Source organism: Amblyomma americanum, chromosome 5 (assembly GCF_052857255.1).
Source record: "Amblyomma americanum isolate KBUSLIRL-KWMA chromosome 5, ASM5285725v1, whole genome shotgun sequence".
Taxonomy (NCBI): Eukaryota; Metazoa; Arthropoda; class Arachnida; order Ixodida; family Ixodidae; genus Amblyomma; species Amblyomma americanum.
Window position 1 is genome coordinate 187,931,721 of NC_135501.1, and position 17,830 is coordinate 187,949,550.

Genomic DNA, 17,830 nt, shown 5'->3' on the forward strand with positions numbered 1-17,830 from the left:
CACAGGGCGGTTACTACTGTGTAATGGGAGATTCAGCGATAGCTGTTGAGGTATCTTTATTGCATGAGGTAGATAAGGAACGACTTTGTATCAAGTAGTTACAGAGCGCTCCTTTTAGTTTTGACACACATTTGAAAGTGGGTCAAAGAGCGATCGATCTTCGATAAGTGCTCCTCCAGTCCGCTGCTCGGTGTCGCATGCAGCCGCTGACCACCTCCTTGGGCAGCATGCTTCGCAGCAGCCCCGACAGAGGAATAACTGCGCTACGTTCTTCCGCATAATCTCCTCATCCTTCCATGGTAACCACTTTTTGTTCCCATGGTTCCCATATGGCAGGCACCCTACAATTTTTCATTCCTTGCACGCACTCACTGTAATAAACTCCTGTGGGTGATTTCCATGGCAACCCCTCTGGCTGTGCCTTCTTACGCTCCCACCATAGCCTCCTTCCATGGTAACTGCTCCCTAGTAGCATATTCATTCGCCCTCACCATACTAAGTAAAGCTCCCTTCATCCCACAGTAACCACCCTAGCTCTGGACATGGTTCCTGCGTGGTAACCACCCTCCAATTATGCATTTTGCCATGCCATATATCGTAGCTCCCATGATAACCACCCTCCGGGTATCATCTCAATTCCTCTACTCGCTTTACTAGAAACGCACAAAGCAGGAAAACAAGAAATTGACTTATCTAGCAGATAGGCTAACTGCGAATTATTATAGATGCACTGCAGCATTTCGGTTTCCACTTAGGTTTAGGTTCAATGGCACGGTTTTCAAGGTCATGCAGGCTTCAGGCAAAGATCAGAGAAATCGGTTGATGGGCCGTAGCGTTATGCCCATATGCAGAATTGGTCATTCTCTTTATTTACATCCAAAGATCGCTGGGAGTCCTCATAGCACTAAAGGGGCAGTGGTTAAGTGGTGCGCCACTGCCCAGGCCAATTAAACGTCCTGAGAATGTCCTATAATGGTCAGAAAGTTCTCATCCCTAACAGACGTTAGGTGCTTCACGGCTAAATGTCCTCATGAGGATGGCCTCAGTTTGTCATTTGGTGATGACTCGAGGATGAAAATTTCCCAATGTCCTAAAATCGGCCTATTGCAGGACAATGTGGAATTGAATATATTCTGAGATCAAACCAGATTATTATATCTCGCACTCTGCTCTCATTACTTAACAGTTGCTGGTTCATTAAAAAAAGACGCGTGTAAAATAGTGATAGATGGTCCGGCTACACAGTTATTTTCAAGGAGTATCAATTCATAACCATCGTCAGCCTGACTACGTACGCCTACTGCAGGGCAAAGCTAGGCCTCTCCCATGTCTCTCCAATTAACCCTGTCCTCGGTGAACTGCGGCCATCGTATCCCCGCAAACTTCTTAATCTCATCCGTCCGCCTAACTTTCTGCCGCCCCTGCTACACTTGCCTTCTGCTGGAATCCACTCAGTATACCCTTATGGATCAGCGGTCATCTTTTCTTCGCATATGCTCTGCTGCGCATTTCTTCCTCTTGATTTCGACTATGTACCGCTGCAGTGGCTCAGTGGTTAAGGCGCTCGTCTAAATAGCCGGAGTACCCGGGTTCGAACCCGACTGCGGCGGCCGCGTTTCGATGGAGGCGAAACGCAAAAGGTGGACGCGTGTGCTGTGCGATGTCAGTGCTCGTTAAAGGTGGTCGAAATTATACCGGAGCCCTCCACTAAGCACCTCCTTTATCCCTTCCCTTACGGCGCGGTTCAGGTGTCCGCCGATATGTGAGGAAGATGCTGCGCCATTTCCTTTCCCCCCAAAAAACAATTAATTTTCAATTTCAATTTTCGAATGTGATGTCGTTTACCTGCGTTTGTTCTCTCACCAACTCTGCCCGCTTCCGGTTAGCGTTACACCTACCATTTTTCTTTCCTTAAATAAAATGACAATGAAAAACGTCGCATGGCGCGATCGGAAAGTTTTCTCGGCGCAGTTAAACTTCCTCGTGGCATGGCCAATGATATTTTCCACTAGGCGTTTTACACTCGTCAATATTCACACCGATATCATTATTTACTTTAGATCTTGTAATCACGTAGCGGCTGCCGAACAACACTGTGCATGCGTTTGCGAAGCCGCGCGGCAATGTGAAATTTGCGAGCGATGATTTGCTCAGCTGCTACTGGTCATACAGTGAAAGCGGCTGCTGCAGTTAACAGAATTTTGATAGCTAGCAATTTGTAGACAGTGGCAAAGCGCTGGACTAATAAATATATAAATTGGTTTTTGGGGAAAGGAAATGGCGCAGTATCTGTCTCACATATCGGCGGACACTTGAACCGCGCCGTAAGGGAGGGACTAAGGAAGAAGAAAGGAAGAAAGAGGTGCCGTAGTGGAGTGCTCCGGAATAATTTCGACCACCTGAGGATCTGTAACGTACACTGACATCGCACAGCACACGGGCACCTTAGCGTTTCGCCTCCATCGAAACGCGGCTGCCGCGGTCTCATTCGAACCCGGCTGTGGTTTAGGCCAGTGCCTCCTTTATACAGTATTGTGCGTTTTTATCGCTGACACTTTCAAAAATTTCCCCGCCTCAACCGCTGGCTCGTTTGCGGTGAAACTGCACACAGAGCTTGCGTATTATGGTAACTTTTGTATCGTAGCAAGTTTGACAATGGTACTTACTTAGTTCAGGCGCACATGATGCGAAAACGTAAGCGTCTACGAGAGATCGGCGAGCCAAAACCCGCAGACGACGCTTTTTCGCTGAGAACCGGCAGTGGCGCCATCTGTTTTCGGCAGCGGAAAGCGTCACTAGGCCGCCGAGGCGAGCGTTGCAAGGAGCGCGGGCTCTTTTTCGGCATTTGCTTCATCATAAGTATTTTCAAATTATAGCACTGAAAAACAAACCAATTCCAGGCGTATCTCATCATTTGCCCGCGCTCCTTGCAACGCTCGCCTCGGCGGCCTAGTCGTCACGCTTTCCGCTGCCGAAAACAGATGGCGCCACTGCCGGTTCTCAGCGAAAAAGCGTCGTCTGCGGGTTTTGGCTCGCCGATCTCTCGTAGACGCTCACGTTTTCGCATCATGTGTGCCTGAACTAAGTAAGTACCATTGTCAAACTTGCTACGATACAAAAGTTACCATAATACGCAAGCTCTGTGTGCAGTTTCACCGCAAACGAGCCAGCGGTTGAGGCGGGGAAATTTTTGAAAGTGTCAGTGATAAAAACGCACAATACTGTACTTTTAGGAAGTATAGAGGAGGCACTGTTTAGGCAGGTGTCTCAAAGGCGTCTGCTACTTTTGTATCGTTGGCGACAGCAGCGCCTTTTTTGTATTTTTTTTTTTACAAACTGGATGCTCGCACGTGATCATGGTTTGCATTTGGAAGTTACTCATTAAAAAAAAAATATTGCTATTCAAGCATTATTAAATTGTTTTTTTAATTAACTTGTGAGCTTGATATTTCACAGAGCACAGCCTCCAAGAGTCGTATTTGCTGACAGATCGCACGCCTGCCTACGCAAACACGGCCTCCGAGCTTTCTACTTGTGCGGTCGTGGAGATGCGGAGGTTTTAGTTTGTAGCGCGGCCACTAGGGTGTTGGGTGCCCTGCCACCCTGCCTTGCCGTTCCAGGCAATCGGCAGGATCCGGCTGTCGTTGCAGCCGCCGCCGTCGCGTGGGATAAGGATTCGCGGGTTCATTCACCCGTCGGCGCGGTTGCCGCAGTCGTCAGCGGCGCGAAAGCGAAAGTGGATCGCGACGTGAACGAAGACGCGCCTGTTTCTCGCGCTCCGCACTTCAACGCCGGCGGCAGCGAACGGGAATATGTCGGAAGCCGATCTGCAGGAGTCGCACTCAGGTGACAGCCAAATTTCCCGGGTGTCTCGATCCGCATCGTCCAGCCCGTCGCTCGAAATAAGCAAGAACGGCTTCCACGGTGAAGCCAGCCCGCCGCTTCTGCGGCGGCACACGGGGAAGCAGTCGTCTCGCAGTCTGCTGGACACATCGTACGCGCCAAAGGTGCTGCGAAAGACGAGCGATTGCCTCATCAGCCAGGAGCCCAAGTCGCATCACAACGAGTCCAAGGTGCTGGTGCTCTACAGCGGCGGTACCATCGGCATGGTCCGGGACTGCGAAAGTGGCGGTAGGTGGACATGCATGGCGCGCACACCTGTACTACATGTGCGCTAATTTCCCGAGTTCTCTGGCTGGTCGGAGTTTGCGCGATCAATATGACGCGCGACTGTGCTTTTCTATACTCCCAGCCGTGATCGCGTACACTGCAGCTTGCACAGGTGCATATCTCGAAATGTTAATTTACTCGCATATATACGTACAATCATACGCATTAAATTAATATGCGCTAGGAGTTGGTGCCTTGTCCGAGCGCACTGCAGCCTCATCGTTTCTTTGTGTTCTTCGAGAACCCGGGCGCTATCGTTTGTGCTCATCTCGCGCAACGCGCTCGAAGTTATTTCTTTCATGTGTACGCTCTTTCTTTTATCGCTTTCTCTCCCTCTGCAGTGTTGCTTCCGATGCCTCAGGTGCTGGAAAACCGCCTGCGCACCTTTCCGCAGCTGCACGACGCTGAGTACTCGAGCACGCACTTTACGGACCCAAATAAACCGCCCCTGGTTTTGCCGTAAGTTGCGTGATCGCCATATCCCGGGCCAGTCTTGCTTGTCGTATAAAGTGAAAGAGGAAAGTAAAAAAAAAATTCCGAGGTCACACGAACCGGTTTTACGGTGCAAATCGGGGTCACAGATGCCTCTCCTAGCTGCACATAGAGCAGCAAAAACCCAGACAATTTTTTTTTCTTTTTGCCTTTTCAGTGAATGGGGCAATATCACAGCACAGGTGTGAAAGCTGTGAGCAAAGGCATATATATATATATATATATATATATATATATATATATATATATATATATATATATATATATATATATATATATATATATATATATATATATATATATATATATATATAGCATGTAGAAATGCATTGAATGCTCGTTTGCTGCTGAGGCAATGCAAGCTGAATATTCTTTTAATTCTTGTGGCTGTATTGTTGCATCAAATGGTCATAATTGGAGATTCTCCGTAACTTGTTTGCAAAATTGGTAGCGATATACCCCATTAGTAGACTTATCAGGCAACTTTTGCTCATCTGAGTATCATAAAACGTTTCACTTTTCTGCAGATTTTCGGTTATGAGATGGGAGCAGTAGAGATGAAGGTTTAAATGTGAAATGTGTTACTTCACAGCCTGCATGAAGAAACCATTGTGAAAGTCTGCCATCAAAGGAAAGCTTATCCAAAAGCCTTTCTGAGCTCTTGAAGTGCGATCAGTAGTATCATTCAGGCTGCCTGTAGCCTCAGGTGATCTTAGCACGTTTTGCTCAACCCTATCTTCTATGAGTTAGAAGTGCGTTACTTCACAGCCTGCATGAAGAAACATGGTGAAAGTCTGCCATCAAAGGAAAGCTTATCCAAAAGCCTTTCTGAGCTCTTCAAGTGCAATCAATAGTATCATTCAGGCTGCCTGTAGCCTCAGGTGATCTTAGCACATTTCGCTCAACCCTATCTTCTATGAGTTAGAAGTGCGTTGCTTCACAGCCTGCATGAAGAACCATTGTGAAAGTCTGCCATCAAAGGAAAGCTTATCCAAAAGCCTTTCTGAGCTCTTAAAGTGCAATCAATAGTATCATTCAGGCTGCCTGTAGCCTCAGGTGATCTTAGCACATTTCGCTCAACCCTATCTTCTATGAGTTAGAAGTGCGTTACTTCACAGCCTGCATGAAGAACCATTGTGAAAGTCTGCCATCAAAGGAAAGCTTATCCAAAAGCCTTTCTGAGCTCTTCAAGTGCAATCAATAGTATCATTCAGGCTGCCTGTAGCCTCAGGTGATCTTAGCACATTTCGCTCAACCCTGTCTTCTATGAGTTAGAAGTGTGTTACTTCACAGCCTGCATGAAGAACCATTGTGAAAGTCTGCCATCAAAGGAAAGCTTATCCAAAAGCCTTTCTGGGCTCTTCAGCAGTATCATTCAGGCTGCCTGTAGCCTCAGGTGATCTTGGCACATTTCACTCAACCCTATCTTCTACGAGTTAGAAGTTGTGTGCAATTGCTGCTGTGCAGAGAAAAGACAGCAGCTTATCATTATGCAACAACCATGGAAGGTTGCAAAACTAGATGTGTTGGCAAAGTGGTCTACGTGACAAGCCCATGCATTTTGCAGTCAGATATCAGCCCCAAGAAAAGAAATGCATGAATGACATGGTGAATTTTATCTGCTCTATCTAGTTTCCTGGAACTTTGAGGCCACAAGGATTGGTGTAATGAGGAAAAGATAGAAGGGTGCTGCGAGAACATGCTAGCTCGCTGTTGTGCAATCAGGACAGGTTTGCTAGGTCATTTAGTTTGCAGCACAGTCTTGGTGAAGAGCCCTGCATTGCGTGACTAAAGGGGCGCTGCCGTAAAAAAAATAATAAAAAATATTTCTCCATGTGAATCAGGCTCAAACTGTACCATCTGTTAAAAAGAAGGCATGAGGCTGTCAGGCCATGCATATTGCAGTGCAGTCTCTCTGAAAGCTGTAAGGTGACAAGTGAGTCCATTCGTTGACATCCGTTAAAAAGAAGGCATGAGGCTGTTAGGCCACGCATACTACAGTGCAGTTTCTCTGAAAGCTGTCAGGTGACAAGGAAGTCTGCTCGTTGCAGAAAGAGCTGTCTTTATCGTTGCTGTGTATGCCGATTACACTGCAGAGAAAGTGTGCAGAAATGCAGACACGTCTGCTTTGTGCAGCTACTGATAAATGTGCATGTCAGTTGACGCAGCTGATCTGTGTCAGCTTTGCTAGTCTTCCTAGTTTTCTCCATAGATATTTCTGAGATAAAGAGAGCTTATTACCACTCCTAGCCAGCGCTGCTGCGGCCTGGAAAAACTATTAGCAAAAAAGCAAAAAACGACTTCCTTCTTCGGATGTTCCCTTCTGTCTGGCTGCTGGCAAAAAGCAACCTGAGAAAAAGAATGCTGTTGATAAGATGTTGTTGCCCATTGCCTGCAGCAGAGGCACAAATGCAGCCTGGAGAAACTCAGCAAAAAACGACTTCTCCCGTGGGAGGTCCCCTTCTGTCTGGCTGCTGGCAAAAAAGTAACCTAAGATAAAGAATGCTGTTGATAAGATGTTTTTGCCCATTGGCTGCAGCAGAGGCGTAAATGCAACCTGGAGAAACTATCAGCAAAAAACGACTTCCTCCTTGGGAGTTCCCCTTCTGTCTGGCTGCTGGCAAAAAGTAACCTAAGAAAAAGAATTCTGTTGATAAGATGTTATTGCCTGTTGTTTACAGCAGAGGTGTAGGCTGGCATAGTGTGGTTTATCAGTAAACGGGTGATGTCACTGAGCAACAGCAAAATCAACACGCTATGCCTTGCTTTCTCAAAATGCCTTCTAATGCTGAGTTGTGAGTACAGAACAAATAGGCATGCGGTAGTTAAGCCAACTGTGCTGTACGCAGGGAAAGTGTGGATGAAAACAGCTGCATAACTGATGGACAGTCCAGTTTTCTTACCACACTTGTGTGCTGGAATAAGTGCAGGCATGTATTACTGGCAGAATGTGGAGCTTGTTGCGAGACCTTGCATGCATTGCCATCAGGCATCTCGGGTGCACCACATGGATAGTTTACTCCCTGCAGATAACGTACATTGACCAGAGAAAACTGCACATTTGGTTCACTACTGTATGTCCCTAAGCACAGGAAAAAAGTTGCTGGCGGTCTAGCATTGCACGAAATATTGTGCGAAAGCAGAGTTTTTTGCAAGCGGACACCACCGCCACATACCTGAAAGTGCGGTTCAGGTGTCCACTGACCCAGGGAGCCAGTTATGCGTGTCTTGAACTTTTTCATTGTCAATACCAATTTACCCAATTTATGCAGCAGCAATGTTGTCAATGCCAACGCGTATTGCTCTAGTGCCGCGTTTCTGCCATAACGGTGTCCACCCCAATGCATGCACTTCACATCTCTCTGTCACTACTGACTCATAGCTCAAAGCGGGAATAATAGTTTGATAGTAGTGTTAGGCGATGAAGAAGACGATGTGCAATGCACAGCGCGGGAGGAGTGTGTTGCAGTTTAACACGAGGCATGTTCGGCTGCGGCAATAGCCTAGTGCACTCACGCAGTGGCCAGTAAAACTGATATGTTCGCGCTGCAGCTGGTTCAAATCCCTGTCTTGAATATTTATTTGAATCACTTTCTTATTTATTTCACTTGGCAAAAACCCACAAACACTGCAAGCATACAGACATCACAAGATCTCGCTCAGGGTTTACCATTCGGAATAGTGCTTTTGCTCTAAAAATGCACCACTTGACCATATCAAGAAGTGTTCCTGTTTGCTGAAATTCTGCCTTTCATTTCTGGATTGCTCAGTGCAGACAGTGGTCCTTAGCAGTGCCTTCAGGTTGTTTGGTTGCAGAAGTGTGCACTCAGGTTCGGCACAGTCGTGGAAAAAAATTTGCGTGCTGCAAAAAAAAAAATATTGCTGCACTGTCTATTTGCCCAGCCAGCTGGTATTTATTCCAACAGGTAGAGTGCGCATGTCCGCTCATGCTTCCGGGTTTTTTTGGTAAACTGGCTTGTCTGACTGCGCGGAAATAAACTTTATTCCACGAATTGGGATCCAGCAAAATTTTGCTCACAATATGTGTGAACAATTCTGCCTTGAAGCTTGTGCACGCTTGCAGAGGGATTCTGCACAGGTTTTTGAGATTGCAGTTTGTTTAGTGGCCTTTACTAAACTGGTGTATGATTGATGCGAAATGCTTGTGCCCGTTGACTCCTTGCAGCTGCACCGGAGATACCAATCGTGTAGTGTACACTATCTATGAATATGACCCGCTGCTTGATTCGTCTAATGCCACAATGGATGATTGGGTCCGTATTGCTCTTGATATTCGGGTGAGTCATCTGCTTGAGCATTTCTGTAATTTTTCAGAGAGAGTTGCTTATGTCCAAATGCAAACCGGCCTGAAGACATGCGGGTGAACACAGAGGGACAGGAATGGTGCCAGTCCTGTCTGTGTGCATTTGTCCTCGTGTCTTTGCACCAGTTTGAATTTGTGCATTTATGTCTCATTACGAGCAACTAGCACAAACCGAAGTGCTGCTTATGCTGTTATTATATATATCCTTTTTTTTTTGGTCATCTCCTGTATATTCTTTTTGCTCCTTTAAACTTGCTAACAGGGATTGAGCAATTTAAAAACCTAAAATGGACAGCTGGAGGTGCGGCTGCCTGCTAGTTGGCTCATGTGAGGGATATATTATATAGTAAAGAAGCTGGGAACAAAAGATAATTTTTGTTATATTCATCTATATCCTGTCATGCCACTAATAATTGTTTTTTCAGGGAGTTTACGTTAGCAACATGAAAAGGTTGCTTGCGGGTTTAAAGCTAAAGAAGTCTCTATTAGGCATCTTCTGTATTTGGAACTTGAACACAGAAGGTTTTCAGTGCACTTTTGTTCGTGTTCATTATAAAGGCCTCTCTTTTTTTTTTTCATAAGTATAGCTTTGCAGAGCTAATTTTATTCATGACAGGGCTTAGCTTTTTTTTTACTTACTGTACCTTTTTATTAATCCATACAGTGTTATTTAGAATTGACTATCTACAAATTAAAATGAAGAAGGGTGATTGGATTGAGCTGCCATTTGGAGGGCCTCATTTTTCCATATCTAGCAGCGACGTTAACAGATAAGTTAAAAAAAAACATATAATTAGGCATAAATGCAGAATCCTCAGAGTGAAAAAAAAAAAAAGCTGAGTGATGCGCTTAGTAACTGCGTGTCCATGAGGTTAATTACTAAATTCAACAAAAATGAAGTGAACTGTTGTGATTTTCAATGTCTACATTTTCAAGTATATCAGAATTGCACGAAAAAAACTGCTTTGAGTGGTGGCATTGAGCTTGCCACCTGTGAAGCTGCTACCCAGCGCACTATTATGCAGCTTATCCATAGGGGATGATGATGTAGGAACTGCTTCAAAAGTATTGCTGCTACAGGAGTAGAATTTTAGACATAGTGTGGGTAGATAGATGACGCTAATATAGCCACAGCAGGCTTTTTTTTTTCATGATATGAGAGGGCACTAAGCAACCCAGAGCAAATATTTGTGCTGACACGTATTGTTGGCAATGAGAGAAACACAACTTTCGGCCTCTAGGCAAGCTTCCTACGGGTGCTGCAAGCGGTGCAGTGAAGCACCCTTGTCAGAATAGTGGCCACTGGTGAAAGCTGTGTTTGTGTTTTCTGTTTGTGCTGAAAATTGCAATCATGGCCACTTAGAACTTTTATGTGGCCATGCAGTTGAACTGCTTCATGTGCATTTTATGTGACGGGTGTTCATTTGCTGATGATGGTATAAAAATATTTCAAAGGGACTTTGATATGCATATCTTTTGTCAAAGTTATGAAATCTGTTCAACATGAAGAATCACCGCTTGTGGAATATCTCACTACTAGGACCGTTTAGATGTTTAAATGAAGTGCACATTGGCAAAGTTAGCACTGATCAGAAATTGTCTCACAGCATCTTACTTCTTGTGATATCTACAGCTCTCGAAGCCATGTCTCATGATGGCACTACTGCACGTGGTTCTTTGCGTAAGGAGTGTGCTTAATATATTGTTGGTGGTTTAGACATGCTACTTTCCACTTTTGCTCAGCCAGATTTCTCTGCTGGCTAATAATACATGCCATCTGCTGATGGTGATGTGCATAAAAAGTATTCAGGAAAGAGTAGTGGGGACGTGAAACAAGTATACTGGCAAAGGCAAGCAGTTTTCAAGGCAAGATTGTGGGTTCTCTACTGTGCTTAGCAGCCATACATGTAATAAACAGTATGTAAATTACAGCTGAAGATGTTGAACATAGTTTTAACTTGTTGTCTGGGTGGGTTAGAAACATGCCACATCAACTTTTTTGGCTCCAGGACAAAAACTGACAGGAATTAAGCTTTCTTGTGGTGAGTTATGGTGCCTACTTTGTAACATAATAAAATGACTTGTCTTTCATGAATGTTGCTTGCGCAGTTTCTTACACAGGCTGTTGTAAGTATGAGAGGAGCTAAATCACTGTAGGCCTTGTTTTATGTTCCAAGAAACTTTTGAACCTGCCAAATAATTCCTTTAGTTTCGAGAACTTCGAGAAGCCTGGAACAGATTTTTATGTCAGGAATTTGAAAGATGAAAATCAGCTCAACTTGTGTCATTTAGCAAAAGCACAAGGCCATTGGAAGACAAGTGAACTTGCATACATTCAAGAATCCGAAGTCTGCAAAATATTAGTTGGCAACACAAGAAAGCAATTTTTGAAAGTCAAGTAAGGAGGAGGTAATATGATCGCAAAAACTGCATAATGATCTCTGAACATAATTGCGCATTTCTGACATATGTTTTTGCCATATACGAGTAAATAGTAGCCTGTGCCTAAGAGACAGACTTGCTTAGTTATATATATAAAAAAAAACACTATGTGCATCAGGCTGCTTTGTAAATTTTAAAGCTTGCTTTAGATTGCAATGCAGGTAACTGACAATTAATATTCAATAGAATAGTGTGGCTTTCTTCGTCTCTTGTAATTCATCAAAGTTGCTTGTGAGGTTACGCAAAATGAGGAAGGTGGTAGGCAGTTTTTCTGGGGTTTTAAACAGTTGCTACAGTAGAATACAACTTAAAAAAACAGCAGTTAACACTGGGCCATGGTTTGCGGCGTACTGTATTACTCCGCTAGCCAGTCACAAAAGTAAACAAAATCATCATTTTAATGTTTGACTCTATTAAGCAAGCCAGGTAAGAAAATGCTAGAGCTTATAACATTTTTCTCGTGATTAGCTTATTGTTTAGGTGACAAGAGAAGTTTTAATGACGGCCTACGTTTTTGTCGTGGAGGAATTCTGTGCATCGGTCCTAAATGTGGGCAGAGCTTCACTGCAGACTTAAGCTGTATCTGACTATAATGCTAAGCCTGTTGTGCCAATAGGCAGTACGGGAAGGGAAATATCATTTTTAATTTTTTTTTTTAGCCCTCTCTAATGTATGTTGCGACTGCCATGTTTTTTGTCTGCAGGCATATTATGAACAGTTTGATGGGTTTGTTGTGCTCCACGGAACTGACACTATGGCCTACACTGCCTCTGCCCTGTCCTTCATGCTTGAAAACCTGGGCAAGTCTGTCATCATCACAGGCTCACAGGTGGGCAGATTTTCATTGTTCCAGGCATAGGTTACGACTGGGTGGAATGTCTGTCACATGATCCATTTAACCGCCTGTTCCTGTTTCTTTTTTTGCTTCAAACCTGCTCCCCAGTTAAATTACCTATCCTGTTTTTTGTTGTAGTCCATAGTCCAGTATAACAGGGAGCACCTATAGCTATTATTAAATCACCAAAAACGAGATTGAACCTCATTTGTCAACCTTAGCCATGAAACAGCTTTTCTATTGAAGAGAGTTATGGTGATTCTACAAATGGAGAGCAGAAGCTAGGACAATTTTGCTGCTTCAACACAAGTTGAATGTTCCTCATCATAGTGATTCAGTTTATGGGCATTGCACTCTTTTCCAGTTAATACTGCTGCCAGATCATTGTTTCTTGTAGCCAGTTGTGCAGTACTACTAACTAGTCATTATTATCAGCCAATTTTCTATAGATGTCTTTTGAGGGTAGCACTCTTTCTATATGCTTTTTCTGCATGGAGTAATGATGCCTGTCTTAATTACATGACATTATCTTTGGAGCTATATTTCTCTGCTGCTGCTGCATGTTGCCAGGGTAGAGTGAAGCAGCTTTGAGGGTCTGATGTGGCATTGTTCGACTCATTGGGGTTCGTTGATCTGTTTGCAAAAATTTGTGGTGCAATTTCAGAAATGACACCACAGAAAGTCAATGGCTCTAATTTCATGATAGCCTTGACTTTACACTAATTGAATGAGCCTTGATTTTACACTAATTTAACTAGGGACACCATTGAAACTTGGCTAAGTGAAGGTCTATTGTCTACCTTCACTTAACGTTTTTTTAATTTTTCATGCTGAGCCTAATTGCACTTTAACCTGAAAAATCCTTGAGCTAGCTACCCAGTGTAACTCTGATTGTAATGCGGTGCTTGTCTGTTTTGATTTGTTGTTGTTAAGCTAGGAATCGACAATATTTTTTTTTATTTCGGGCAAACATTTGACACTGCGACACGGTGACCTGAACTGGTCGCTGCATAGCAGCTTGCCTGTTGCACAATGCGCTGAGACAAGTGCGTGATATCCTGACATCTAGCCGTTATTAAAATAACTCGGTTGTTGCTGCTGTTTTTGTGCCCCATGTTGGGAGGTTTGGCAGCAGCTGTGCCGTTTCTGTTCCTGGCCAGATTCCAATCTTTGAGCCGAGGAGTGACGGACGGGAGAACTTGCTCAACTCGCTCATCATTGCTGGCAACTACGTCATTCCAGAGGTGAGATTTCTCCCTGGCCAACATGGGGAATGTTGTTTTCCAGGCATTTCCCTTTGCAGGCAGCTCGGTCCAGTGATTAGAATGCATTCCATGCATTTTACTTTTAAACTGCAATCACTCTTTAAATGCAATGAACCTGTTTACTTGCATTCCACAAATGTTTTTGGCTGAAAGGTTTTTTTTTTTTTTTTGGCAAGTATGCTCTTCCTTGTTGAAATTTAGTAATGTCAGTAAATCGGTAGCGGGGCGCTATAGCTGAAGGGACGCTGAGGACAAATTTAAGTTGGTCTGTATCGATAGACCATGGCATTCTAACGACAAATGGACCACTCAAGGTTTTATAAGCTAGAAAAGCCGAAAAAGCTAAAAGCAGTTGTCGCCATCAGTGGCCGATTTTGCAAGAAAATGCATGCATCAACGCTGACTTTTTTAACGGATCCCAGAGGCTAGGATACACAGCTGTTCACTGCACAGTGGTTACCATGGAGTCCTTTTCGGTGTAGACGTCACAAATTTGAACAGCGGGAAAATTCAGAAATTCATTTTTCTCGGCCATAAGTGGCTCTTTTGCTGCTGGACAAACAAAACATACCCAAAAAGAGTCCGAAAATCAACTTTTATTGAGGATGATAATTTGACGGAATTGCACACCATGTCCTTCTCTTAAAGGCTCCTTGTTTTCCATGATTCAGTGAAATATTGCGGATTTTGCCATTTTTCTCGGAATTGTGTGTTGCTACATTCTGTCTTTTTTTAAAAAATTATATTGTATATGGACATCACTAGTGGTGATAGAATGATGGGAATCTGTTTATTTTATTCATCTGAATTTTCTTGAAAGGTAGAATCTGGTAATGAACGAAGTTCTGATAATGCCTTGACATGCTTTAAATGCCGATATGTACTGGCGCCTGTCGAAAGGAGCGTTATTGTATCTGCAGGAATACAACGCCAGTTTTGCTTGAATCATCCGCTTTAGAAAGTATGTCACGTTATGTTTTGAACCAAGCACGAATTAGGCGAATTTTTTTCGCTGTTCTTATAGATGTTCAAAGTGAGCTCACCCACTAGGCTGGCAAGCCGCGAGGAAAAGCCAACTTCTCAACGACCTTGGGTCATCGATGCGAAGCGCGTGGGACACGCAGGCGAGAAAGAGTTGCTGCAAACGTGGGAAGAAGGTGGCGCAGGCTGTTGAGAAAGAATAGAAGGCAGTGAAATGAGTAGGGAAGGAGAAAAAAGGGCGAGCGAGCACGGAACTGCGCAGCACGAAACTCACGAATAGTGTTCTCTAACACCTTTCATGTGCTCTGCCGCATCTGCCTCAGGTAACGCTGATGTTCAACAACAAGCTGTTTCGTGGCAACAGGACAAGTAAGACCAGCATCAATGAGCTGGATGCTTTCTCCTCTCCCAACCTGCCTCCCTTGGCCACTATCGGTGTCAAGATCAAAGGTAATAGTGTCATCCGTGCATTGTCTTCAGCTCCATCCCAATGGCGACAGTGGTATTGATACTGTAAAGAGTGAAAGCAATGTAGGCCATTTGAGCCACAGTTAAGACTTCATTGCCGCACCTTTTTCGGGCAGCATCTGCAGTCGAGGCAGGCGACCAGGTGACTGCGTTTCTATGGAAACATGTCAGTTGTTTTTTTTGATTGTGGTGCTCCTGCTTGGTGAAGACGCCCAAAGGCATTGCAGAAGCAGAGAGCGAAGCATCGATGTGTGGTATACACCATTTCTACTCCTGACATTGCAACCCACGGGAAAGTGCCTAACATTCATGTTTATAATGGTTCAATGTTAGCACCGTATAGGCCTGTCTGGATTACTTGCAGAGTTGGCTTTGGGTGTTACATTCTAAAAGGAGGGATTAAGTTATGAAGGCTGAGTTACATTCTAGGATGAAAGCTACGATAGAATGCAGGCAGCGACACAAGCTCTTTGCTGTGGTTTGTGTTTTGCCCAGTCAGTAATTAATAGGAGCAGGTTCGTTGCTCGAGTGAAAACAAACAGAAATCTAATAATTCGCTAACTGCTAGCCTTTTGGGTAGGTCGTATGATATTTGGTATTGCTTATCTTGCAGAAATGGTGGGATGGTTTTCTTATTGGTGGCATTACAAATATACAGATTTCATGTTTTGCTTGTCTTTATGGTTGCGCTACCGGAAATACTTGCAGTTGGAGAAAGGTTAGGAAGTGCAAACACTCATTTGTCAGTAACTATGAAGATCATGTTCAGTATTGCTTGGATACGGCTGTTTGTTCCACCTTTGTTTGTCATCAGCTGAGTGCGTGAGCTTCTTTGAAGTACTGTGTTGCTGTGCATAAAGTAATTTACAATATAAGTTTCGTTCATTCTGTTAGACCAGTGGGTCATACTTTTGCCAAGTCTGCATTATGCTTCTTTCAGCTTCATAATTTAGATTCTAGTTTTCGGTTCTAAACTTTGACGCCTCCAACTTGAGCATGAGTTGTTAAAAAATTCTTTTAAATAGAGAGCTTGCTCGGCATGTATATTTTTTTCTGTGAGGTTACCACTGAAACAAAATTTTTGTTTTTTCCAGTTTTAAGTTTGAATGAAAATTTCTCTACAGTAAACACTGATGTTGAGACAGAAAAGTAACATTCTTTGTTAAACTGCTTCCTTCATTCTTTGTGTAATCGTAGGCACCTTCAAGTCTCTTTGATGCGCTGCATAGAAGTGCCTGAGTGGAGGATTGAAAAATATAGTATGGTAGGAGAATAAGTCGGCCCAGCAAAGGCTGCGGATCTTAAGGGACAGTGAGGAAAAAGTTATCAATTCACACCAGGCTTTTGCTCTTTGTAAAATATAGCTTGGCTGTTTGTGACACTACTGACATTCATGTAGTAGAAAGAAATGTTTACGTTGCTGAGGAATTTTTAGTTAAAGTTTAAATATTTAATTTTTCCCTGCCTCTTCAATCGAAACTCTGCATGCTGGTGATGACATCGGGAGTTGTGGCCTTGCTTCGTTTCATTTTCCACATTTAGTTGTTCTTATCTTGCTTATGCAATAAAACTGCACTACGGTAACAATACAAAAGTTATCCTGTAATCCTTTATCTTCCGTTCTATGCAACAAAAAATTTCACTTGATGCTATCGTGGTGTACTTTCTGTGCTACTCATGTTTTATTTTTCACTTTTTTTTGCTTATAAGAGCTACGTTTTTGGTGACAATAGTTGCCTTTTTCATTATGACTCGGTGATCCGTCTGTCTAGGCGAACTTAATTAGCTGCACTCTCGTAAGTTCAGCCGAAGCTAGCAAAGCTCTGCATAGGCGCTCCTAACTCTTGCTTTCCTTCTGGTGTGATGAGTGTCTCTTTGTGTGTCATGCCTTTCACTGTCTTTTGTCTCTGTCGTTCTTTCATCGCCTGCACTTAAATCAGGTCTGTCAGAGTTTTCTGTCAGAGTTGGTAAGTCTCACCTGGCAAAGCAGATGGCATACGCTTGTCTATGCCTGGCGCTTAGAAATGTGTTGCCTTAAAGCTATGAAGGCTCTCAGATCTGTTTATTAATTTGTATACACGTGCCATGTATAATAAGAGGGATTGTTATGGAAAGGGCATCAGCTCATCAGCTGTTGCTCCTTTGAAGTCTGTTTAAGTCAAACTATTTTTCTGTGCTGCGTTTTAATGGCACTATGATATTCTTTGATTGAATGTGCCGAATGCATTGTCACTCAGAGCAGGTGACGTGTGATGTGGCCTGACAGTTGCTCAAGTCATGTATAATAACACTGCTACTTAAGTGTCTTGTTAAGTATCTTGTTAGTATCTTGTATCTTGTTAGATAAGGTGATTCTTGATAGTTGCTGATTGGTGATGTGAAAAAAATTGTCATTTTGCAGCACTAAATGGTGGTGACTTAATGTGTGTGTATATATACCTTCTAAATGCTGCCAAGATGACATGACGGAACTATATGTGGCAAGAAAGCAGTTCAAAATCACGTAAACTGAAAAACTAGTAGTATGCACAGACGACCCATTCAAACACCTTGACAAATGCGAATCCTGACCTCGCTGTTTCGGCTCTGCGGGGCTAGTTGGTTCAAATTGCTGGGCTAGTTCCACATGCTTCACTTCACCACCGCACACAAAAAATGAATACGGACACACAGAAATATTGCATTTCACTCCTGATGTCTTTCTGTCCGTCAGTGTTCATCTTTTTGTGCACTGTGGTGAAGTGAAGCACGAGGAACCATCTAGCCGAGCAAGTCATCGTGAGCAGTTAATTTATAGTCCAGCAAGCACTTGCCTTATCAACAAATAAAAAGAGCTAAATTGTGGTGTCTTTC

At 43.6% G+C, this 17,830-nt stretch overlaps 1 protein-coding gene across 1 annotated transcript in view; it reads left to right on the forward strand.

Annotated features, from left to right (window-relative positions):
- The first annotated feature begins 3,600 nt into the window (after positions 1 to 3,600).
- Positions 3,601 to 17,830, forward strand: part of LOC144133243 (L-asparaginase-like) — a 31,594-nt gene continuing 17,364 nt past the window's right edge. The window contains exons 1-6 of the mRNA XM_077666157.1: positions 3,601 to 4,131; positions 4,512 to 4,629; positions 8,849 to 8,960; positions 12,132 to 12,257; positions 13,424 to 13,507; positions 14,833 to 14,959. Of these exons, the coding sequence (XP_077522283.1) occupies positions 3,813 to 4,131; positions 4,512 to 4,629; positions 8,849 to 8,960; positions 12,132 to 12,257; positions 13,424 to 13,507; positions 14,833 to 14,959 (886 nt within the window). The 5' untranslated portion in view covers positions 3,601 to 3,812. The remainder of the gene's footprint in view (positions 4,132 to 4,511; positions 4,630 to 8,848; positions 8,961 to 12,131; positions 12,258 to 13,423; positions 13,508 to 14,832; positions 14,960 to 17,830) is intronic.